Here is a 23,710-nt window from a genome sequence, read left to right on the forward strand (position 1 = left end):
CGCACAGACCTGTGTCAGCCCCGTGAGAGCGCGGCATCGAATCAAGCTACGGTACGTGCCATGAGTTGTGCCAGGCCTCAGGCACACGGAGCTCCTCCTGGAGCAGGGGGGCTGCAAGGCGTTTTGTCAGGCAACAGATGCTCTTTAGTGCATGTTACGAGCTGTGCCAGCCCTCAGCAGCGACGCTCGGGGCCAAGCACTGCATGCCACGAGCTGTGCCAGCCCTCAGCAGTGACCCTCTGGGAGAAACGCTGCATGCCACGAGCTGTGTCAGCCCTCAGCAGCGACCCTCTGGGAGAAACGCTGCATGCCACGAGCTGTGTCAGCCCTCAGCAGCAATGCTCGGGGAGAAGCACTGCATGCCATGAGTTGTGTCAGCCCTCAGCAGCGACGCTCGGGGAGAAGCGCTGCATGCCATGAGCTGTGTCAGCCCTCAGCAGCGACGCTCGGGGCCAAGCGTTGCATGCCACGAGCTGTGTCAGCCCTCAGCAGCAACGCTCGGGGAGAAGCGCTGCATGCCACGAGCTGTGTCAGCCCTCAGCAGCGACGCTCGGGGCCAAGCGCTGCATGCCACGAGCTGTGTCAGCCCTCAGCAGCGACGCTCAGGACCAAGCGCTGCATGCCATGAGCTGTGGCAGCCCTCAGCAGCGATGCTCGGGGCCAAGTGCTGCACGCCGCGAGCTGTGCCAGCCCTCAGCAGCGACGCTCAGGACCAAGCGCTGCATGCCACGAGCCATGAGGCGCCAGCTGGGAGCTCCTCGCACGGGAGCGGCAGTGTGCAGCGAAAGCCACGGGATCCCTGCAGGGAGCCCCTGGAGCAGCCAGCGATCTGGGTCAAGACACAGCAGGGACCCGGCCAAAAATAAAGGAGCGCTTGGGGGCGGAGAAGGTACCGTGGGTGCATGCGATGAGTTGTGCCAGCCCTCAGCACGGGGCCCCGCTCAGGCGGATCAGCCGTGCCGGTCCCCCCCGCGGAGAGCGAAAAAAGTCCCCGAGCAGAGAGGGACCAAACGGGGTAGAGCGAGAAAGAGCGCAGCCAGAGCCACGCGGCTATTGGCTGTCCCCGCCGTCCCTCCCAGCTCCACCACCAATAGCGGCGCAAGGTCCCCGGCGGCATAAAGGGGAGGGAGCCCTCGGCCCCGCCTGGGCCAATAGCACGGGAGAAGGTGGGCGGGGCCCCCACGGCTGCCGTGAAGAGCGGGGGCCAAGATGGTGGCAAGGGGGGGGCTCGGTTGACACGGTGCTGCCCGTTCCCCTTCCCCGGGCGCCCGCCGCCGCCGCCCGCGAAGGGCCGCGGGCCGTTCCCGCCGTGCGGCGGCCCTGCCTGTGCGCGGGGAGGGGGCAGCAGGCACCGCGCACCGGCCGCCCCCGGCTCCTTCCCTCCCGCCCGGTCACCTTCCCGCGACCCCGGAGCGGGGGTGTGCGAGGGAGGAGACCCCCTGAGGGAAGGGTGTCGCGGCCTCCCGCTTAGCGCTTTACCTGGCCGCCTCAGCGCCGCCGCCGCGGCGGGTCTCCACCGTTGCCACCGCCTCCTTTTGGGGTTTTTTGGGTTTTGGGTTTTTTTTTTTTTTAAATCCTACTCTATCTTTCCGCCTCCCCCCCCCTCCCCTCCCCCTTAGGGCGGACGGGCTCACCCAGCCGGCGGCGGGAGGGGAGGGCACAAGATGTCGGCTCCGTCCGCTCCGGCTACCGCCGCCTCCTCAGCGCCGCCTCCTCATGCCGTTGCCGCCGCTGCTCCCGCCGCTGCCGCTCCGGCCCCGGTGCCGCTTCGCGCCCCCCCCTCCCCTCCCCCCCCCTCCCGGCGCCCGGGGCCCCGCTCGCTCCAGCGCCCCCGCCGCTCCCGGTGCTGTGTGGAGAAGGGGGGGGGGGGAGCAGGGGACACACGCACAAGATGGAGGCGGCGGTGGCGGCGGCGGCAGCGCAGCCCGGCCGAGCGGCGAGGGAAGGCGGCAGCCAGCGGGCAGGCGGGGGAGGGGGCTGCCGCGCTTCGCTCCCCCCCGCGGGCAGGGACCGCCCGCTCCTCCCCGGTCCCTTCCCACCCCCGGGCCGCGCCGAGCGGGAGGCCCCCGGGGGTCCCTCCGCCCTGACGCCATGGCCGGGGGTGAGGGGGGTGGGGGGGCCCACCCCTCGCCGGGTGGCCGGAGGGGACAGGACCCCCCCCCCCCGCCGGCTTGGGGCTTGCCAGGGGGCTAGGGCACTGCGCCTCTTCCCCCCCCCCCCGCGGGAGTGGGGGGCAGCAGGCAGCCTGGGGTCTGCCAGGCTCGTTTGGGTGCCCCACACCCCCTTTTTTGCACTGCCAGGCACCCACCACCCAGGGTCCCCGAAAAGGCGCGGGAGCAGGGCCAGGCACGGCCTCGGGCCCGCCTGCACCCCCGCCTGCACCCCCGCCTGCGCCCCCAGCCTTGTCTCTGCCCGCCGTCCCCGAAACCATCCCCCTCAAACGCACCCAGAGCCGCAGCATCCCTGTTTATTTTTCTAGCCTGGCATTTCTTGTACAAACGGCCTCCGATGGGGCGTAGGTGTCGCGGGGTGGAAGGACAGCACGAGAGGGGCTGGGAGGATTGAGCGGGGATGAAGTTATGTTTGCCGCTGCCATAACTGATGAGATAGGAACGGCAGAGGCTCCCACACTCCTTTTTTGTGAAGCGTACCACATCCTTGGGCGAATGTACACTTCACCTCCCACTCATGATCATGCGGAGTATTGCATAATAGTGCTGCCTGAGTTTATAGAATTAATTGTTTTCAAAGGGGAAAAAAAAGTCATTTTCCCCATTTACAGTCCAACTACAGATTTTTGTCTTTTAACGTATGTTAACTGTGGAATCAGAGAGCAGCCAAGCAATCTGCGACAAGTCATTTTTGCAAAGTACTCAAGTTGGACAAGAGCTTGTTGAAGCTCTAGAACCATGGGGAAAACGTGTTACTTAATGCTGAATGTTGAGGAGGTGGCAGATTTAACACGTCAACCTTTAATCCTTTCAGTGTATGCTTTTTAAAGAAGCTAGTGCTAATACAGCAGAAGCCAAACAACGTACATTAATCACAGTCTTTGTCCTGCATGAAAAATAATCTGTCAGAGAAGTAAAAGTCCCAATACAATCACTGATTTCTCTAGGATCCCAACCGACTTAAAAAAAAAAAAAAAAGCAATAGCACAGTCCTATCAGTGAAGGATTAAAACAATCTATAAAATAGGTGTTTCAACAGCTGAGTTAAGCGTCGGGAAGACAGTTAAACAGTAAAATCATTTCACTAACTGTGATGAGTAATTTCACTCTCTAACTCATTTTCCCTCTCTATGTGAGAACCTGATTTTAACAAAGGGGTTTTCTTTGTTTCTTTTTCAGTATTTTTGGTATCTGCTTTTAAAAAAATATTACTATAACTTGTGCAAACTCTTTCATTTTGACCTCAGTTTTGCAACTCCTCGTACCCTTAAATTTGCACTGAAATTGGCTTATTATAATCACATTAGGTCCCAGTCTTGCAAAGATTTGCATACATGCTTAATGTCAAGCATGTGAATAGCCCGATTAAGTTCAGCAGGATGAACCGTGTACAAAGTGAAGTATGTAAAGACATCTTTAAAAATTGGGGGCCATACGTTACAACATCAAAACAAGCTATCCATCATTTAACTTTATAATGGAGCTGTGGAACTACTGTGTTATTTGAAGAAACATTCTGAAGTTATCTCAAATCCCAGAGGCACAACTTAATTCAATTTCTTCACTCTCCCAGTTTTTAAAGGGTGCAAGTTCAAAACCAGTAATGTCACTTCAAATGAAAACAGCAGCCAAGACAGTTCAAACAGAGTTGTGTACCTTCAATCATAATTATAATTTTCTTCATCTTTATTCAAGTATGTGTTTCTACTTAAAAGGGGAGAAAATTACCATTTGGAATTCAAAACTGACCTTTTCTTGCATGTTAATTAATTAAATCTCAAAATGAATATGTATATATTTTGCAGTAGGAATAGATTTAGCTGTTCTGTGGCTGTTTTCTCCAGAATTGTTAAAAAACAATTGCTAAAATGGACCCGTGCACATTAAAGGTTAAAAAATCTAAAAGTGATTCGCCTTAGCTGCAGTTTATTTCAGTTGGATTTACAAGTGTTCAGTTGCACTTTCTAAAACCCTAGTTTTATGTGGAATGTCTATAACCCTGTTCAGTCCAGCAGTATCACCTAAGTGATATATGTGCTTAGAGCATTCTTTTTAAATCTTAACATGCAAATCGTTTTTTAAAAAAGCTTTTTAGTCAACATGCTCTGAAGAAAGATCTGAAGTAACGGTTGATAGTGGAAGGACTTTAATTTTTCCAATGAGATGTAGCTAAAAGGAGTTAAATCACCTTTACTCAACCAAAAATTAATGGGGCTTAAAGATAAATACTAACCTTACAGTATTATTTACTAGAGCACAATCCAACAAAAAGAAGTTATCAATCATCCGGAGTGTTGACTGAACCCACTGTGAAGCAGCACTGGCTGAACGTTGCATTATTAAGTTGTATAAACCCATGGCCTCGTAGTGAAAATTTAGGCAAAATATCACATATACCACATTCACTTGGAAACGCTGACATTCTCACAGTCTAATGATGCTGACAGTCTTGAATATAACTGCAATTAATGCAGTGAGTATTCATCCATTTGGGGGGGGAAATGAATTAATACAGGCTATTTTGGTCTTCATTCAATGTTTCTCTTTCATCTCTTTCTCTTAGTAGGAAAAAAAAGAGAGCCATAATCATGTTACCAGCCAACACTCCACTGACCCCTGATAATTAGGATTAGGAACACTTTCCCTGATAGCTTAGGCAAGAGTGAGACATGGAAATATGAAAACATATTGTCATCATTCTTACAATATCGCATAGTTTCTCAAACATAATTTCCTGTATTTTCCTTATATCCCATTATCACACATTTTAAAAACCTGAAGATGATCTAGTCTTGAAATGCCTTGTCTGTTACTTAGAATGTGAGAAGGTTAACTATAAATATATTCTCCCCCTTCCCCGGAACAAAATAAATGTACTGTCTTCTAAGAAGCTGTAAATATTTTCCAAAAGATCTGCACGGAAAGGCTTCTAGGTGGTGTCCAAAACCTGGTGGGTATTGTATCTCTGTTAAAAAATTCTAGTAACTCTGCAGTATCTCTAGAAAAAGAAAAATCATTTCTTCATCTGTTTTTCTTTCCCACTTACATCTAAGTACCTAAAAAATAAGTCCCATAAATTTGCAACTCACAGAGCTAATTACATGTCAAAAACCTTATGCAGAAAGATTGTTTGCGATGAAGGCTTCACTTTCCAAATATAAAAAAAACAAGGTGCTTCCTAAACTCAGAAATAAGTGCAGGAGTAACATGTAAAAAAAAAAATTTCAGGATGAGCATCTGTGTTATGTGAGGTAGGCACAAAGAAATTGTATTTGTATAAATGTTTATCATACATTATTAATATAAACATAGCAAACATTTCTTGTTTGCGGCTCAATTTATGGAATTTTGGATGTTCACTTAATGGCTAAATGATTTTTAGCACTCAATTTTGTATTTAAAAGTATGTAAACTGCATAAGGGGAAAGAACTAATAAAAGGAATGTACATCAATTATGCGTCAGCGTGGGTCATCTAATAGGTGCTCCTGCACCTCAGCGTAAGATCATTTCTTCCTTTGACTAATAGTATTTGTCAGGGTCACACACACCCTATGTTTCTTGTGCTGATTCTTAAGTATTTTAAACCTTGGCCTGAATCACTGATCCTGTCAAGGAGGTATTTTTCAAGTATCTTTCATACAGTGTGATCATTCCTCTCAAGTAAAAAGTGTTTTAAATGCCGTACAAGCACTGATACAGTTAGGTTTTACAAATGGACGCTGTCTTTCCGCTATCACTCTGTTTCCTACTATCTGTCATTTGAGTTCCTGTTTGGTATGTTGCATAAAAAATGGAAATATGTGCATACATCCACAGTTCTTGGGCTTGCAGAACATGAACTCAGCACACTTGTCAAGATATAGGAAAACGCAGCGAGAAATAGTAGTTGGCTCTTAGAGGCTGTGTGGCAGGACAGTGCACAGAAGGGCTGCGTTACGGGGTCAGTGGGTGTTCAACCCTGAAACAACACTTTTTTTCTGGAAGTATATTCAGTAGAAAGACAGAGTGAAGAGCCTTTTCTATGTGCTACTCATGAAACAAGCAGGACTCATGTTTACCTTCACTGACAGCAAAATCTATATACTCCACTCCAGTGTGTTTGCACAATCTCTTCTCGCACCCTCTGGTAATGGAATTCCCCAGGGCCCCCTCCATGCTTGTCCTCCAGTCAGACACAATTCCCAAACAGCTTCTCAGTTTATTCTCTAAAGCTACGGAGACTCCTTGTCAAATACCATTAGATTGCTCAGGATATTACTTTACCATGAAGATGTTTTCTCCCTCGATCATTACATCATTACAGAGCGTCAGCAAACTCCAACCTTTGCAGGTCTGCCTTCGTCCCTCTTCCACAGGGGCAAGATGATTACGAAATCACATCCCAGATTGCTCTTTAAAGCAGTCTATGAGTGCTATCTCTATCAGCCCTTTACCTTACCTTTTCTGAAAAAAAGCATCACGCTCTAAAAGTCTCCATGGCTTTACTCTATCTTTCCTCAACAAGACCGAGGATTTAAGATTCTTCTCCACCTCTCTGCAGGCATACCTCCTACATCAGCCAGCCTACCTTACGCCACCATCCTGAGATATCTCACTGTGTGTTCGCACACACTCACCTGAGCAGTGAACCTCCAACACCTAAACACCAAGCCACGTTTTACTAGGGCATAGGCAGGTTTGTACGTGGGCAGCTTTACACAGGTGCAGCTCTCCAAGATGTGTAAGCCAACTGCGCAGAACTCTTCTCCAACCTCTGCTAAAGATTATGCAGGGGACATGACAGCCAAGTCATATGCCAGGTTCAAAAGGACAATATTTCAACTGCTCTTTGACGTATGTAGCTGAAACTTCTCACTTCCACTATTCTGGGAAAATACAGATTGCTTCACACTTACAGTAGGAAGAAGAAAGGGTGGTCCCCTATGCTCATGAAACCATGGTTCTTTAAGACAATCAGCAGGACCCCCCCCCAGCATGCCTGCCATCCCAGCTTTCTGGAGTACTTTATAGCAAAGACGTCAATTTTCAAGGGAACTGAGGGGACGTCACAACTGCCCTGTGCTTGCTGTCCTTACCTAGGAGTGCAGTGAGGCACAGAGTGCTTACATGCCGAGAGAGATATGAGTCAAGAGGAACTGCATCTCATCAGCACGGACCATCTGTGCAGCTACAGCAGGATAACATCAGCATTGTCATATCAAAAGGCTACAGTCACTGTAGGGCTAGCAACTATTCTGAGAAGTACATAGCATAAATTGCAACAAAGACAGCCAGGAAATACAACGTCACCTTGTCCAATTCACAGGGAAGACCAGAGCTCAGAAAATTCCATTAATGTTGCAATTTTCCCTTATTTGAGGTAGATTTCCAGTAGAACTGGAAATCACAGACCAAGAAGAAAAACTACAGAGACGAGTACTGAAAAAATACATCCTGCCTAAACCAAACCAAAATGACTCAGCAGCTTTTGAGGCTGCTACCGAAGAGGTGAAGAGTTGAGAAATATTGCATATATAATCGAGCTCTCATATACTTTCTCAACAAATGCTTTTACATAGCCATGGAGACTGTGTGCCCTGACATCTTGCATGGAGACAACAGTTGTCTCTTGGCACATGCACCTTGGGGTGGACTTTGGAATCGCTGACTGCATCAGCCTGATCGCAATACGGCAGATGCCAGCTAAGAAGATATTTATGCTGCAATCCAAAGGTGTTATCACAGCTAACATAAACATACTTGCTTAGCTTTGAACTATCTAGTCACTCTATCAATAAGCAGCGGATCTGCAGAAATACCAGATTCAGCACAGGCTGCAAAACTTTCTGAGGATCCTGCGTAAATATTCAAGCTAGCCTGTGCTGAGCTCCTTGCTACTTTACAGATTGCGCTATTAACGCCAAGCTGGCTAGCTTAAAGCTAGTTCCGATATGCTTGCATGAGCTGCAATCATATTTCTAGATTGCACAGTAGATCTGCGCCTAGTCATCAATGCAAAGGACAGGGCTTAGAAAGCGATGGTAGTAATTCAGAGTAGTTATGTGTAGTTTTTGCTGTCAACTGCAGGCAGAATATACTGGCAAGAGATCTTAAGCGCTGGGCAGCACCAGAGCCACTGTGTACAGCATGTTGGTAACCAAGCAGCTCTAATGATAGCATCTGCAATGGTAGAGACAAACTGTAGGTCTAAAACAGATCTATAGTCATGTACAGACTGTAATCTGACAGACCTCCATATGCCACTGCCAGTGAGCCTTACGCTTGATGTCTTCAAGAACACCTCTGTAAAAGGGACTGATGGCATAATTCTGTGCTCCTATGCAGACGCTTTCAGAGCATAAGAGACATTAAAACCAAATGAATCACTGCTCTATTATTATTTGGGCCTTCCTCTGCAATAACATTAATATGTAGGAACGTGTAACCTATCCAGAGGTTCATTACAGTCCATTCAAGAAAACTAACAATTCCCATTGCTGCAGGTAGAGGCCTTATTAGACAACCACTCCTTACAAATGGCTACGCACTTGCAACCTGCTCAGAATATAGCTAGCAGATAATGATGGGTTTTTTTGGTAACGTACATCTGTAAACTTTGGTTTAATAATTAGCGTTTCCAGGACTGTGATTATTAACCAAAGTGGTGTTTAAAGGAATATGTGACATGTTGGGGGGAGTCCTAATACATATTTAAAGATTTTTTTCGTGAGGGTGAAGCTTATTCATTCATATTTCAAGCAGGAATAAATAAAGGATTGTCAGAGAAAAATCTATTCCGTAGCACTGCAGAGAGGCCATAAATAGCCCTAAAGACCCTACTGTATTTAGGAAGCTCTAGCAATTAACTACTTAATATATTAACAATAAGAACTTCAAAGCGTAGAGGAGAGAAGGGAAAAATTCTCAAAAAATTCTATCAAATGTCCTAGTTTCACAAATGAGACAGGATCATGACATCACCTCAGATACCTGTGGTCAAGACAGAGCAGTTACGTTGCTTTAGAATAAGCCATGCAAGCACATATGGGATGTATTTTGAAAGGACTAATGAGAATTAGTGTCTACAAGATCATCCAGTCATATTAGAAAGAGGGCTGTCACAGCAAGCAAGGGACTTAAATAACAAAGGTATCAGACTTTGAGAAGTCAAGTGACTCCAAGTTAGTTTCAAAAACTTGCTCTCCCATATTTGCTTTCTTAAGGCATCTCGTTTGGGGATAAGCTACACTTAGTTGATGAAGTACAAGTGTTTAGATGCTTATCTGAGATCTAAATCACCAAGGTAAGAACCTACATACACAGTTGTAATAACATTGCAGTTACTCTCAGATCCCATTTACGTACTTTTTTCTTGTAATTGTTTTTCATCTCTCTATAAACAACTTTTATGCTTTTTTCTCCAATATATGAATTTTTTTTATTACTTACTTGGGGAGCATAGCCCTAAGACTGACATTTGACTATTGACATATTTCCAAATACTCAGTTTAAATGGCCCTTCATATTGAGGAATGAACAGCCCTTTAAGACAACAGAAGCAGAGAATCCCTCAAAGTGGAGGGAATGAGAATATAAGGGGTCACATCACTGGGCTGCATGACAAAATACCACACCTGCTGAGTGATAAAGGCAGCCTGTAGCAGGCAGGCAGGGGTAATTCCAGGCCGAGGATGCTCAGTGAGAGATAAGCACAACTGAGAAAGAACCGTAGGAGAAACCAGGCTGATGATAAAAAAAGAGGCCCTGGTAAGGGCGGGCAGGACTGTCTGCATTATAACCCAGCTCCTTGGGATTACAGGTCTATAAATGTACAAAAGTGGACGTGAACTCCCAGGTTATGTTTGCTAGCAATAAGGAGGAGAAGGCACTGATCAAAATCCAGAGATGGGAGAAACAGAGCAAAAAAGAAGAGCTAACGGCTGTCCAAAAGTGGAGGCACCTTAGTAGGGAGTTTTGTCTACAGCAAGTGGCCAAGTCAGAAGTTTAGAGCCTCTCCGAGTGTAGACCAATTCCAAGAAAGATTAAATTCTGACGGTATCCTGGGAGCCTAAGTCACCACAGCAACCTCACTGTGCTGGATGCAGTTTGTCTGCTAAGAGAAAGGGGATGGCATCTAAGCTAGGTTGGATAGTCTCGTTATGCTTAATTTCACTATTTCGGATTATTTTGCTTGGCCCTCACTTCCCGATTTTACCTTTTTCTTCACCTTATCCATAATTAACATACAAAAGCTTGTTCCTGGAAAGAGCAATAGGAAAGAAACAATGACATCTCTGATCTCTCAAGTGGATGAATATGTAAACAAAGAAACACCAGGTAAAATTCTCCCATTTGGAGTTTCAATAAGAGTATATTTATCTTTAGTATGGAAAACTATTTGGGTTGCATCCCCCTTTTTAGAACAAAGTCCAACGCCCACAGCATGGTGTCATCCCCGTGCTCACATACACGGAAGTCCCACAGGCCAAGTGATGGTTAAGAGCAAGGCAGTGTAGTGTAAATCCCATCTATAATCCAGCACAAGAAACGAATCCCAGTCACAGCTGCTTCAGTTGCTATAATGACATTCCACTTCGCTTCTTTGAGTCCTTCCGTGCAATTGGACTGAAGGACAAGATCTCCTTGTAAATATGCTCTTGAAAAATAGAACAAAATAATCGTGAATATCACTAGCATATTACTGCTGTTCGATTTTAGAGGAAAAAATGAAACTTTGATCATTATTCAGCTGAAAGGATGTGACAAGCGTAAGCTGGGAGGAAGAGAGACAAAACAGAGGCAAAAAAAGTGTCTGGAGAGAGACAGGCAGAAGGGATCTTAGCTGAATGCATAAAGACAAGAGTAAGGAAAGGGAGACGCACACTGTTTATCGCTGAGGCATTAACAAGCAATAGTAGTGAAGTCAGCCTTACTCAGCACGTGCACAGGAAACAGAAAAAGGGTCAGGAAAGCCCATGCTAGACAGGGACAGGACGATGGGAACTTCAAAGAAGACAAACTTCTTACTTCTCCACTCATCTATTGAAAGTTTTTCATGTTCTAGAGAATCATCATAGGACTGCTGTGCTTCTGTCTCCTCCTCAACATCTCGAAACTGATCAAAATAGGGGTGGGCCAAAGCCTCCGTGGCTGTAAGACGCTTCTCCACATCTAACTGCAACATCTTGTCAAGCAGATCCACTGCTGTAGGAGGAGACAGGAACATTGCTAAGCAGGTTAAATGGAGAACAGCTATCCTGCGCATGAATCCCGAAAGCGATAGCCCCAGTGATTCTAGTACTACTGTTTCCAGACCTGAAAATGAAACAGACTCCTCAATCGGGCCAAAGGAGCGTGGAGCTCCCCATCAGTCCGGATGCAAAATCCACCAAACAGCACCCTCGAGTAGCTCTTAGCTAACAGAAGTCTAGTTCTGACTAAAGTGGTAAAACAGGCAGAAAAAACAGCTTAATCTTGAATAGGCCTTGCTGCATGGATGGAGCTGCAAGAACATAAACAGCAAGCCAGTAACTTCAAGATAGATATTTTCAATTTCAATAATTTGCTTTCACTCTGACCCCTGTTACTCAAAGCAGTCTTAACATGAGTAATCTATAAAGAAATCTATACCTCCCTGGTAAACAGGAAGGCAGGAAACTCAGATACTAACCAGTCTGTCAGCCCTTTTCCCCCTTGGTTTTAACAGCTTAATGCTTTCTTCCTCTCAGCTTTTAGAAGAGTTTTTCTCACCCACCTCTATAAGCTATCTAGGGAAAGAGTTACTTGTAGGAGATCAATTTTTCCCCTGAAAATCGCACACTTCAGTTGCCTGTTAAATATCAAAAGGTACAGGTGTTTAACACACAGTTATGAGCTAAGCTGTACTCTTCCCACAAGACAAAAAAAAGAATACTTGAATGGACTATGGAAATTTTTGGCTCTTTACAAAAACTTATGATGCCTTGGATTCGGGGCTGGGAAATAATAATGAAAAAGAAGAGCTGGTTTGTTCATTTGAATGCTACTAATGGCAATATCACCTGCTTGGCTACAAACAACAAGCTTGGAAACCAGTCTTAGTCAAAATTCATCCTAACTCATACGAAACAGAGCTGAAAGTGTTTTAAGATTACATGCAACTTTCCTAGTCCCATAATTTGCACCCTGCAACCTAGACATCCTGTTATACATCACGTGCTCTCTTCTGGCTGGTTGATGCACGCATCAAAAGTTTACCTTTTCCTAAAATACTGCCATGTCATTTAAAAATAATAAAGGAAATGGCCAAGAATAGCAGAACATTGCTGCTGTAGCGCTGTTGTATCTCCTACAAGATAAAGAATTATTTTGCTTTTAGCTTACACACATTTGCCCTGGGAAGGGCTAGCCCTCTGCAGGAGTATAATCCGCAAGGAAGGAAGTAGCATGAAGTAATGAGAAAGAGAAACAAAACTGCAGCTGGGGCATTCAGCCTACATTATTTCCAGCAGTAAAAATGTGTGAGAAATACTGAAGATGGCTTACCCTGAGGATTGGCTTTGGGGAACAGCACAGACAGATCCTTCTTGGGAATTTTTGGAAGGGACTTGATATAACTTTTAGCCTAAAAGAAATAGGAAAGCACAGCACACACATTTACTGCAACTGGACAAGTGCAAGGGGGGGTATATAATAGAGCTTTTGGTTTAGGCCTAGATGAGCAATGGAGAAAGAAAAGAACAGCAAATTATCCTAGATGTCACACTTCAGTGACCAGCTTGTGAGGAACTATTTTTATCAGTTCTTTGAGATACAGAAATACTCCCATCTAGAAAATGGCCAGATTGAAGAACAAAGGAGGGAGATGCTTTGCTGAGCCATGAAGCATCTTACCTAGGCATCTTAACTTCCAGTCCCTACAATCACCCCCGTTCTCAAGGCAATACATTAAACATTAAGGACAAATACATCAGATGTGCCGCTAATAAAGAGAAACGTCTTCCTCAGCAGGAGGGAAAGATTCTCTCTCTCTCCTGTTCCAATGACTGATTTAAAAGCAACATCCCTCCCATCTCAAAGAAGCTGTAAAGTCAATCCCTCTCCACCATGCCTCTGGCAGCAAGGCCCTGAATAATAGCCACAGTGAGCTTTCTTACCGCTTTGTCTTCCAGCTTCTCCACGAAATCTTCTCCTGGATACCCCGTTACTTTCAGGATCTGAGTCAGCTGATCTAGGTCTGGCATGCTGCATTAAAGATTATCCATCTAGGAGCAAGCCCCAGACCCCACCCCGTAGCTCAATTCTTTGTGCAGGAAGGCCTGAGGACCTCTGAGAGCTATGAGCGTGTTATGATAGGAACCCCATAGAGATACACAAGCAGAAACTCACTATACTGGCAAAAAGAACTCAAAGACAGCTTCTCTTCCTGAGACGCAATCTGTCCACAAAAGGACTCCTTTGCTGGCACACCTTCATCAGCAGAGAATTTTGCTGGCACAACTCTGCTGGGGAATATGCCCATAGGTTTCGGGATCTCCCCATGCAAGGGTTTGGGGATGAAGCTGTGGCTATGCAAGGTTAGCTACTTGATGTAAGGTGCATGTAGCCAGCACAGAGATCTATTTCTAGGGGTGGCTTGGCCCTTCCACTATTTCCCTCACTAAGAAGACCCCACTAGTCCCCTGTGACTACCTCTTGGTACACCAGACCTATACCCTTTCTCTCAGTAGCTTCATATTCATAAAAGCACTTTCACATGTGCCAAGAATTCACCGCCCCCCCAGGAAACAGGTTCAGTTTGAAAGGATACAATCTTTTCCTTTAAACAGCGTTTTCCCGGTCAGCATTTCTGCCATGATACAGCCAATAGACCAGATATCCACTGTTCAGGGAGAAACAGGAAAAAAAGAATGACACAAGCTTGAAGAAAGAAATGATTGCTGGGGGCTGTCTCCTGCCTTTTCAGTCTGCAGAAGGCACTGATTTCAATTTCACTCTCATTTTCCACCCTCCGCTGTTCTTTCTATGCTACTACAATCCCTGCCTTCATCTTTTCCCACAAGCACTAACTTTGGGAGTAGTCCAGCTGGGGCTGCGTCAGCCCAGTTCTGCTCTAGGAGAGACATTGATGATAAAGAACAAAAACATCTGGAAGATTACATGAGATTTGACCCAGGCATGACAGGGGGATCTTTCAGCTTGCCACCAGACAGTCACACAGCTGAAGCAATGCAACTCACCTGTCTGGTTGTAATGCATCCAGTTCAGAATGACTTCTGGTGCTCTGTACCAGCGTGTAACCACATAGCCTGTCATTTCAGCATCCGCATGTCTCGCCAAGCCGAAGTCTAAAATCTGCAGGTCACCAAAGGAAAAGGGAGAAGGAAGGGCAGGAAAGAAAAGAGAAATCCTACAGGCAAGTGAGAATCTACTTCTATGAGGAAATGAAACAGATCCAATCAGATAATAATAAAGTTCTTACTATACCAGAGCCACCCACAGGATGGTTCAAAGAACTAACAGGTTTGCCTTAATTCCACTGTAAATTGCAAGCAGGCTGCAAAACCAGTTGTCGTGTGAAGACCCTGAGGAAAGGGATCCGTGTTGTGCGCTACTTGGAATGTCACTTCCTATCTTGAAACTTAAGTTTAAACTCTGAGTTTTTAAATTGAGCTCTTCTATAACCTGGAGGCCTAGGTACGCTCCCAGGCCAACACGACTCACCATATTCTACAAAAACACCCTGCAGCTGACAGGGGATGACCTCTCCCACGATACTGAAAATGAACGTGGGTATGACCCAACCTCTACAGACAACAGAGCCACTCCCTGTTACATACGTGACAGAATGTTTGCTAGACCATCACGCCACAGAGCTGTAAGCAATTCCTTTACAGCAACGCTGAAAATAACTTTGTTTAGAATCACAACCATCCTGTTTCTAGTCCTAGTCAATGAGAACCAAAGGGTAACTGTGCTTGAATTCAGTTATCCTTCAGGGATCATTCGTCTAACGCAAGTATTGCTCAGCGGCATTGAATTTATTTAGGAAGTCATCATGAACTTCAATACAGCAAGAATTACTGTGACAGGATGTTCATACCAAGTCTCGGGCCCTGATTCAGCAAGTTACATAAGCAGGTGAGTGTTTCCCACTGACTCCAACCAGCGTGTAATGAAATACCTTGAATCAAGTCTCAGGACACAAGAGGAAACATGACGATGCCTGAATGCCAGGATTCCTGCTCACAAAGCAGTTCGGCAGCAATCTGATACACTACATGCTACAAGCTGCAAAGTCGTGCTTTTTCACCTACCTTTAGTTGACAGTCTTCATTGACAGCCAGATTGCCTGGCTTCAGGTCCTAAAACGGACAAGATCAGAATAATAAGGACATTATGACCTGCAGCTCATCCGCATGAGATTTAGTCAAATCTCAGCTTGCCTTTGATGGTGTACCACAGCATCCTGAATCCACCATCAATACAGCAAAAACAACTTGCCTGGTATACTGTACAGCTCTAGATTATGGAAACTGTTTTATTTGTTCTGAAGCTGCTTTCATTCCAAAAACATTAGCTTGTCAGAAAATACATCATTTCCTCAAAATATACTGCACAGGTAACAGAGCAAATCCAAACAAGTATAAGGTGTAGGAGGGAAAAAGAGGGAGAACTCCAAGGACTAAGAAAAGAGGAGACTACTGGTGAAATGATGTTTAGGAGTTTGTTAATTTTATGACTGAGCTGTGTTTCTCTCAAAGAGACAACATTAGAGGAGTAGTACACATGAACTTACTTACCCTGTGAATGATTCCAGCAGAATGAATGTACTGAAATAAAAAGAGGAGCCACAATATGATCACCAGCAGACAGGTCTTCCTCCCCTCACCCTCCCCGCCCCACCCCCACCCCCCCCCCCAAAAAAAAAAAAAATCAGAGAAAGGAGAGCTACAAGCAAGAACTTGCTGAAAACACAGTCTCTGGAACCTTCTGCAAGCCCCTGGCCCTCAGTGCATAGCTCCACAATAGAGGTTACAGTCACGAAGGAGAAATAACGTCTCCCAAAAGAAAATGACCTAGCCAGCAACCTGAAAGGGAATCTCTGCACTGAATTTCTGATAGCATTTGCAATTATACTGCCAGCCTAAAGAGGCATAGAGCAGAAGAGGAGATATGGAACAATAGTTCCTTAGAGTAAGTAAACATTTTAATAGCTTAAAATTTATCAAATAAAGGAACTAGAATTACAGATAGGAACGTGGTCAGTAGATGACATGAAAAATTTGTTGTTCTGTGTGTTAAACCACATGAAAAATTTAATCTCTTCATTAAAACACAAAATTAGGAGTGAAGTTACTGTTTCAAAGACTAACTACATGGTTTTTGTCATACCAGTTAAACCTTTTGTATATTCTTTCTCCCCTTTATTTGAAGTCAAGATAATGGTGATCTGGAGAAAGGTGTTATTAAGGTGAACTCATTAATGCCTTTAAACCACTGTTTTGACTTTAGCTGAAGGGTTTTAGAGAAGGGAGCATTATCTCTACATTTCAGGGTTTGGAGCGACTGTTTCCTGTTCCCCCAGTGCCAGTTAAAAAAGAAGCATATTCCTTGCTCATTGTACTGGATAGAAAATTATTCCTTCTGTCTTCTCTGCTAAGAGCCTGAATAAAGAATTTAACAGAAGCGCCATTTGCTAAAAGCCTCTTACTTTCCACATACAGTTTCTCTAGGAGTTTTGGCAAGTCCAACTGCTGTCATGGAAAACCATCACAAGGTCTGTGACTGCTGGATTGTGTCGATAACTGATCGACTAATGTGAAAGAGCACTCATTTTGCTCTTTCATAGTTCATACTGAACTCTTATAGTTCAGTAACAAATATCTGTTATCAGTGGATGCCATTAAAAATACAAATCTTCCTATACGATGTTCAAAAGGTTATTTGTTGCGGTCAGCCCCGAGGTGATACAGAACAAGATCTACTCCTAGAGGAGACAGAGTGAGTCACCGCATCTGTTGGTATCTAAGCCTTGTTGTAGCGTCTCCAGACCCACCTACCTTCAACCCTTTCAGCATTTGGTAGACCAGGTACTGGATCTTTTCATCACTGAATTCATGTCCCATGATCTTTTGTAAATCTGTCCGCATGTATGGCATCACCAGGTAGCTAAAAGGCAGTAAGACAAGGCCCTGAGTCTAGAAGAAAAACATAAGGAACGAAGCTAGCCTTGTTCTCACTTGTTTTGCTCCTGCAACTGCGTAACTTAACTGCAACTAAGACTGGCTGTTGTAACGATGTTCCTGGCTAACTAAGAAATCCCAGCATCACTGCAGGCCATCTATGTGCTCTGAAAATTGCTTTCTCCTCCTCCTCAAATTGGATACCTGACATCAAACATGAACAAGGATTTTCCAAACTTTAACGGTCCTGAATTAGTTTACTTTAGACCTCAGATTGTCTTCCAGGTTGTCTTACATCATCTGATAGCTGAAAAATCTTGTGCAGCTTTAGAGTCTTGCAAAACTGCTGCATTGGGTCCCAAATTTATTCCTGTAATACTCTTCAACTCTGCCTCAGAAAACATCTAGCTCTATTCAGTCATTGGCCTGCCTGCTGAGACTGCTAATTAGTTGCCAGTCCTCCAGTGGGAACCGCAGTGAGAACCATCAAACACTTTATGTGCAGATGGCTAAATACGCAGCCATCAGCCGAAATCCAAACCCAGGCATGTGCTGCCAGTGCCCAAGGACTGGGAAGTGAAACTGACTGGTCCAACTCGACCATCAAAAACTGAGAGAAATGCCAAAAAAAAAAAAAAAAAAAGAATAGCCGGAATCAAGGTCAAAAATAAGTCAGATCTTTAAAATTCTCTCAGTTTAATTATTCTGTGGCCTGATAAATGATACTGCTCCCATTCTGACTACAGTTCAGCAGTCACATTGCCAATGCATTAGCATATATCATGCTACATATGACATACTCATGGAATGTAATGCCTCTTGGTTATATGTGTTGGTTCACATACGATGCATTGTGCCAGCTGTGGACGTGGCATGTGTGATCCATTTATGTATTCTGTGACTTGTAGCCACTGGAACTGACCTCTGCTTTTGATTCCCCTTGTTATTTGGGGATGTCTGGCTTTAGTGTGTTAAAAAACAAATCAGCCTGCAGATCTGCACCTCAAAACGATGTATCATTCAGCTGTCAAGTCTGCAAGCATCTTGGTCAATGACTGAATCTAGAGAGAGTGAACGCACAGCAACCCCAAACTTACAAGTCCTGGAATCCATGGTAAGAGGGGGCAGACGTGAAGACATCAAGCAACCCAATGACCTGACGGATAAAAGAAGTTCACACTTAAACCTGAAAAGCATTTGTTGTGTAAGTAGGACTCATGTAACAGCTCTCTATTGGCACATGTGTGACCATTCAGAAGTCTATCGCTATGACGTGCAGCTACGTTTCCTCTTACTAATACACGGGAGCACCCATTTCACACATCTGTTCAAGCCCCGTGCCAATTGGGCGCAGTAGGCAGGTGGCAGTTACAAACCCCAAGACTACCCGCACGCGCCAAAAGCAGGGACGTCTCAAAACAAAGGTGCTGCTGCCAGGAAGGACTTGCTCCCAGTCGGCAAGAAGGTTCCCCCTGCTTCAGCAGAACGGAGAGAAATAAGTACTTACGTTCTCATGTTGCATATGCTTCAACAGCATGAGCTCTCTGTACGCTCTCTTGGCAAAGGTCTCTGACTGGAACGGGCGGCACAGCTTCTTGATGGCCACTTTTTCACCTGTCTTCTTGTCTATGGCTGAACTGCAGCAAACAAATACAAACCAGCTGTGACATCGGCCATATGTTTTAACAATACTATACTACAATACTAAAACAAGTTTCCTTCTAGAGAAGAGCCAATTCTGGACTTCACAGAGGAGCAGCAAAGGCAGGCCCCTTGATCTTTCTGGGCTGGCAGAGAAATATAGCGGAGTTCCGTACGCGAGGACTAGACAGGACGCCAAGTAAATTATTAGTGGCTAGTCTTCATTCCCTTTAACACTCACTTTAACCTGCAGAAATAAGCTGGAGCTAACAGAGCAGTGAGAAGAGGGAGAAACACAGGGTTAAAGGTCAGGATTAGCTAAAATTCTGCCCCGTATGCCTTTCCCTTCCTTAACTCACAAAGATAAGGGAATAAAGCAATTTTTGCTTTGCCATCTGCCTGGAGGCTGCTGTCTTTTAAGGTGGGTCAACCTTCTTCACAGTCTTCTGGAACAAAGACAGTGGGTGTCACACTCTGAAAACATAAGCTACTGGAATTAATTCTTCAGAATCCAGAATCTTTGATGCTGTATAAGTACTTCTGTATAAAAGCAGATCCTAGGCTGACAGTGAGATTCTTCTATAAAGCTAATGAAAACATAGCACAGCAGCCTTAGCTGGAGAGAAGGCTGAGAGAGGTGTGTTCTCTATTTAAATTTCAGACTTTATTAAAACAAGGTTACTCTAAAGGTCGTAATACTCGCACGCGGATTTAAAATCTGTAAGTTAGTACTTGCAAAGTGTTCAGAATGTGGGAAGCATTGTGTGGCTTTTGGTACTGTCCTGTCACAGAGAGGTAGAGAGAGCAATATCTGATACTTTGAGATGTTTTTTAAGGTCAAAGTATTTATTAATAATGCAATACACTCTCAGGAATCACTTGTAAGGCAGCATTGTCTCCATCTTACATCTTGCTTTTTCAGGGCTATGAAAGGGAGTGTCCATGCACCCCCTTATGTATCGCTGCCTCAGCCCTTCCCTGACCTCTTCAAGAGGCAAACAGATAAAGGCTTTCCAAGCCAAACCTCACTCTGGGTTTCCAGAGCAGTTCCCACTGCTTTGCAAATCCTTATCTAATCTTCACAGGGAAACTAAAGGGCAATAAACTGGCATGTTTATTTCCATGGCTTTTAGCTGTACAGCGTGTAACCAAGCCCATGTGAATGTTAGTACTAGCACTTTGCACGCTTCCTCCACAGGCAGTTTCAGCCTCACACAGACACATTCCTTCTGCTTCCTTCTCCAAAGAGATGCAGGATTCACCCCCACTGCTAGGCTCCAGCCACAGCTCCTTCCTCAGGGCTCTCTGAGCCTGGGAGGGCCAAGTAACATAAAACTGTAAGGCAGAGGCAACGTTACAGTCATCTCCAAAGCTGTCACTCAGATGCAAAGGCAAAGCCTTCATAAATGGAATAAACAGAAAAATACTAGTCTATAATAATAACACAGGGTATCAGAGTCAAATGGTGCATTTCACTGGGTTTAGGGCAGACTTGAAGTAGGGGAGGCTGGAATATCCTGCTCAGCATGGCTTTCCATTTGGGTTCATGCTGAAAAGAGGTTAACAGTTCCTTGCTACAATTCTTGGAAGCCTGTTAAATAGCTTGCTTTAATTGCTGCCCACAAGTAATCAGTTGTGATGTGTTTTCCAGCGGTCTGGCCTATCAACAGTTTTCATCTAGTGAGCAGAGACATCATCTCTGATACCGTCAGATAATCTCTCTGGTTTTGGCCACTGGGGTCCCTTCTAGCTGCTCTAAGTTGAGCGTGATGAGAGCAGATGTATCCTTTGACAGCTTCGGTACGAGTGATGTAGCCAAAACATTCAGCTGGAAAAAGTAAAGGAAGTGCTGGAATAGCTACACAAGGCAGCACCAGTGCTGAAGAGATAACATAAGAGTATATCTTATGAAAAAAGTGACAATTTATCTCAGTTTCAGTAGGACTTCAGCAGGTGTCAACAGAAGGGGCAGCACAGTCTGGAAATTCTCTGAGGAGCAAGGGAAATAAGGGGAAATGACTTGGACCACATAGTCAAACAGCTTCTGTGGACTGCTGCAGAACCCAAGCCAGGTTTCCTATCCTCAGAGCATGTGTTTTTTCCTCCCTTCCTAGCTTCTGGCCTACAGGGCAAATATGTAACCCCACCATTCAACAGTTTGTCAACACAGGAGACTCCGGGTGATGTAGCTTCAGCCTACCCAGCATAAACAGCATGACTTTCACCCTTGCCATAGGCATAGCTAAGAGTTAATTCAGCTGACACAGCTGGGGAGATGTTGCCCACAATGTTCTTACCAGCATAGGTTTAATGAATAGCTGGAAGTTCAGGATGACACCAAGGCCAACCTCGAGACAAGGTCACACAAGCACTTTGCAGGCCTGCAGAGGTGGTCTGGAGTGCAGCTGAAGCTCTTAGCAGAGCGTGGGACCCGAGGTGCTCAAGCATGCCGTACCGACAGCTATGCTGAAAGCCAAGGGACAGAGCTACTGTCCCTGGCTCTGCTGACAGAGGTTGGCAACATCAACACCTGCTATATTAGAAGACTCTCTGCAGTTACATTCAGCTGAAAGTCAAGTTGCTACAGATTTCAGAAGAATTAATGAGGGAAGAAACATGTCTTTCCTGTTTTTCCTGAATCAATTGCTCAGCTATTCTAGACCACTCAAGAACCTGTAAAAGCAGGCAGCTTGACTATAATGCTGCGATAGAAAGAAGCTTCCCACCAATTCCCAGCAGAGGACAGCAAATCCTAACTCCACACTCTTCGACTTGTACTTTGCACAGGAATGGGCACCAAACCTGCTGAGTCCAGCATGCATTGTCTGCGCCAAATTAATACCATCCAGTACCCTGAGTCTAGTTTAGCGCATACCCATCCTGCCTTGAGATTCTCAAGAGCAGCTGAGACATTCAGAGACCAGTAAAAGATTTGTTTTGCTGTTTTTTTTTTTTTTTCCTGGTGGGGAGGGAGAGCTTAGAAGGATTTTTCTTCACGTTTTTGTCCGTTCATTTACCCCTTATTCTTTTTTTTTTTTAAGCCTTCCTATTTGACTATTTTTTAAAATAAAAAACAGAAAACAATACAAATATCAAAAGCGTCAAGTGGAGTCTTTCCTGATTTTGCTGAACTCACTTAAGTGTCTCAGAAACACACCTTGCACATTAAAAAGACAAAGCAGAAAAAGAAAACATTCAGTGTCTCTTTGTGTGCCATAAATAGGCAGCCAGGGGACAAACCCAGAACTTAGGCCCTAGGGTTTCGGGATTCCTGCAGTGACAAACATAAGAGATACTTTGCAGAACACCTGGAAAAAGGGACACACCTCTTTTGCTCTGCCTGTCATGTTATGAAACAAGCATTAGCTTCAGATACTATCAATGGGCTGTTTCACATTTAACTCTTCTAAAAGTCAGCAGAGTCTTCCCAGATTGGCAGCAGCATAACGAAGCAAGATCTGACTTTTTGTGTTTGCTACAGGCACCGTTGCCCAGCTAATTAACAGCAGCTTCACGCTGCTCTCTTGGAGGTGGAAGATTATCATCAACCCGGCAGGAAGTTTCAATCTTTTACCTGATGCCGGTTTAAAATAAGTCTTAACTATTTTCTGAATTCAAGTTGGAAGCAGTAACAAGAAGTCATATTATCCAATTTCTTTCCCTAGGTAGTCTGACATCAACCGCCTCGGACTAGTAGCAACTAATGTTTGTCTGACCTGTTACTGAAAGCATGCTGTGAAGGACATGCCTTATCCATCGCTGTCTCTAGAGGTTTGGTGCTTTGTTCCAGTACCCAGCTCTCCTAGTATTTACTAACTGTTTTCAAATATTGGAGGTTTTTTCCCCTTGCTGCAGACTGACAAAATGCCTTCCTTTACCCAGGCTAGAGACTAAGGCAAGCTTGAAGGCTCCGTGGCTCCCAAAGTCAAGGTAGTATCACAAGCCAGTTTTGTTGCACGTGGCAGCGCTGTCTACCTCCTGTTCCCTCAAACTGCTCCGCAAGATTTGCCTGTCCAGGTGTCAGCTAAGAGGAACAGGAAGCCTGCACAGGTGAGAGCGCAGATATGAGACGAGACTCTCTCCTCCTATGGTTACTCTGGGTGGGCAGAGAGGAAACATTGTTTTCTTCAAGCAACCAAGTCTCTAACCCACAGCTTGTAACTACTCACACTAAGGCAACTGAAGTAGGCAGGAGACAAACCACTGTCATCACACATGCAAATAACACCCCTCCATTATGAAAGCTAAGAAGAACCGCCTCGTTTCCCCCCGCTCCCAGAGTGATACTTTAAACACCCCCAGCCTGCCCCTTGTTTCCGCCTGCCCAGAGGCAGGCAGGACCCTCACTCACCACACCGAGCCGTAGGCCCCGGACCCCACAGGGTGGATGGACGTGTATCTCCTGGGCAGCTCCCAGATGGTTTTGTTCACTTCCTGTCTACAAAAGCCTCTTCTCCTTGCGATGCTCATCGCCTGGCGAGTGTGGGAGTGACACCCCCCCAGAGTACTGAAATACAGCTGGACTTCTGGGGGAGACAAGGATTCCAAGGCCTTCTGTGCCCGTAAAAAAAGCTCTAGCTAGTTTCCTTCTCTGTTTTCAGCTGTTGTGAGCGTGAAGGTACATGTCTCAGCCCTCCTCCCTCCGCCTCCACATTGGCTGAGATGAGGCATCAGGTTTCCAGTCAGACACGCCTTGACCTTACACAGGTAATTCTCGACTCTCCTATAGGAGCTGGGAGCACTAAGCCCCAGC

At 45.3% G+C, this 23,710-nt stretch overlaps 2 protein-coding genes across 9 annotated transcripts in view; both read right to left on the bottom strand.

Annotated features, from left to right (window-relative positions):
- The window catches only part of BRPF3 (bromodomain and PHD finger containing 3), a 40,194-nt gene extending 29,787 nt beyond the window's left edge, over positions 1-10,407 (bottom strand). For 3 of the 6 annotated variants that reach the window (XR_011136242.1, XR_011136243.1, XM_068918641.1), the window contains exon 1: positions 2,447-10,407. Coding sequence is in view for 1 of the 6 variants with exons in the window: in XM_068918641.1 (XP_068774742.1) it covers positions 2,447-2,461 (15 nt within the window). In the remaining 5 variants the exon portion in view is untranslated. The other 3 variants (XR_011136245.1, XR_011136244.1, XR_011136246.1) reach the window with 3 other exon arrangements.
- Positions 10,408-10,503: 96 nt separating this feature from the next.
- On the bottom strand, positions 10,504-23,660 carry MAPK13 (mitogen-activated protein kinase 13). 3 transcript variants are annotated; one of them, XM_009667525.2, is made up of 12 exons: positions 23,309-23,660; positions 18,824-18,953; positions 18,414-18,472; positions 17,194-17,302; positions 15,934-15,963; positions 15,448-15,495; positions 14,371-14,485; positions 13,941-14,012; positions 13,288-13,367; positions 12,677-12,755; positions 11,180-11,356; positions 10,504-10,808 (listed from the first exon to the last, which is right to left on the bottom strand). In XM_009667525.2, the coding sequence occupies exons 1-12, from the start codon at positions 23,425-23,427 to the stop codon at positions 10,729-10,731; spliced, it is 1,098 nt and encodes a 365-aa protein (XP_009665820.2). In that variant the 5' UTR covers positions 23,428-23,660; the 3' UTR covers positions 10,504-10,728. The 3 variants fall into 3 exon arrangements, with proteins under 3 accessions (XP_009665820.2, XP_068774743.1, XP_068774744.1); XM_068918642.1 differs by having other exon boundaries at positions 11,180-11,353; positions 23,309-23,440; XM_068918643.1 differs by lacking the exon at positions 23,309-23,660 and adding an exon at positions 19,199-19,613.
- Positions 23,661-23,710: the final 50 nt, after the last annotated feature.

The sequence above is a fragment of the Struthio camelus genome, chromosome 24, assembly GCF_040807025.1.
Source record: "Struthio camelus isolate bStrCam1 chromosome 24, bStrCam1.hap1, whole genome shotgun sequence".
In the NCBI taxonomy this organism is placed as follows: Eukaryota; Metazoa; Chordata; class Aves; order Struthioniformes; family Struthionidae; genus Struthio; species Struthio camelus.

Excerpts from the sequence above, each read along its gene's own strand:
- MAPK13 (XM_009667525.2), bottom strand. The coding sequence starts at position 23,427 with ATGAGCATCGCAAGGAGAAGAGGCTTTTGTAGACAGGAAGTGAACAAA. Across the intron at positions 18,473-18,823 it reads AGCATATGCAACATGAGAAC|GTCATTGGGTTGCTTGATGT; the intron begins GTAAGTACTTAT and ends TTTATCCGTCAG. Across the intron at positions 13,368-13,940 it reads GCTGTTTAAAGGAAAAGATT|ACCTAGATCAGCTGACTCAG; the intron begins GTATCCTTTCAA and ends GCAGCATGCCAG.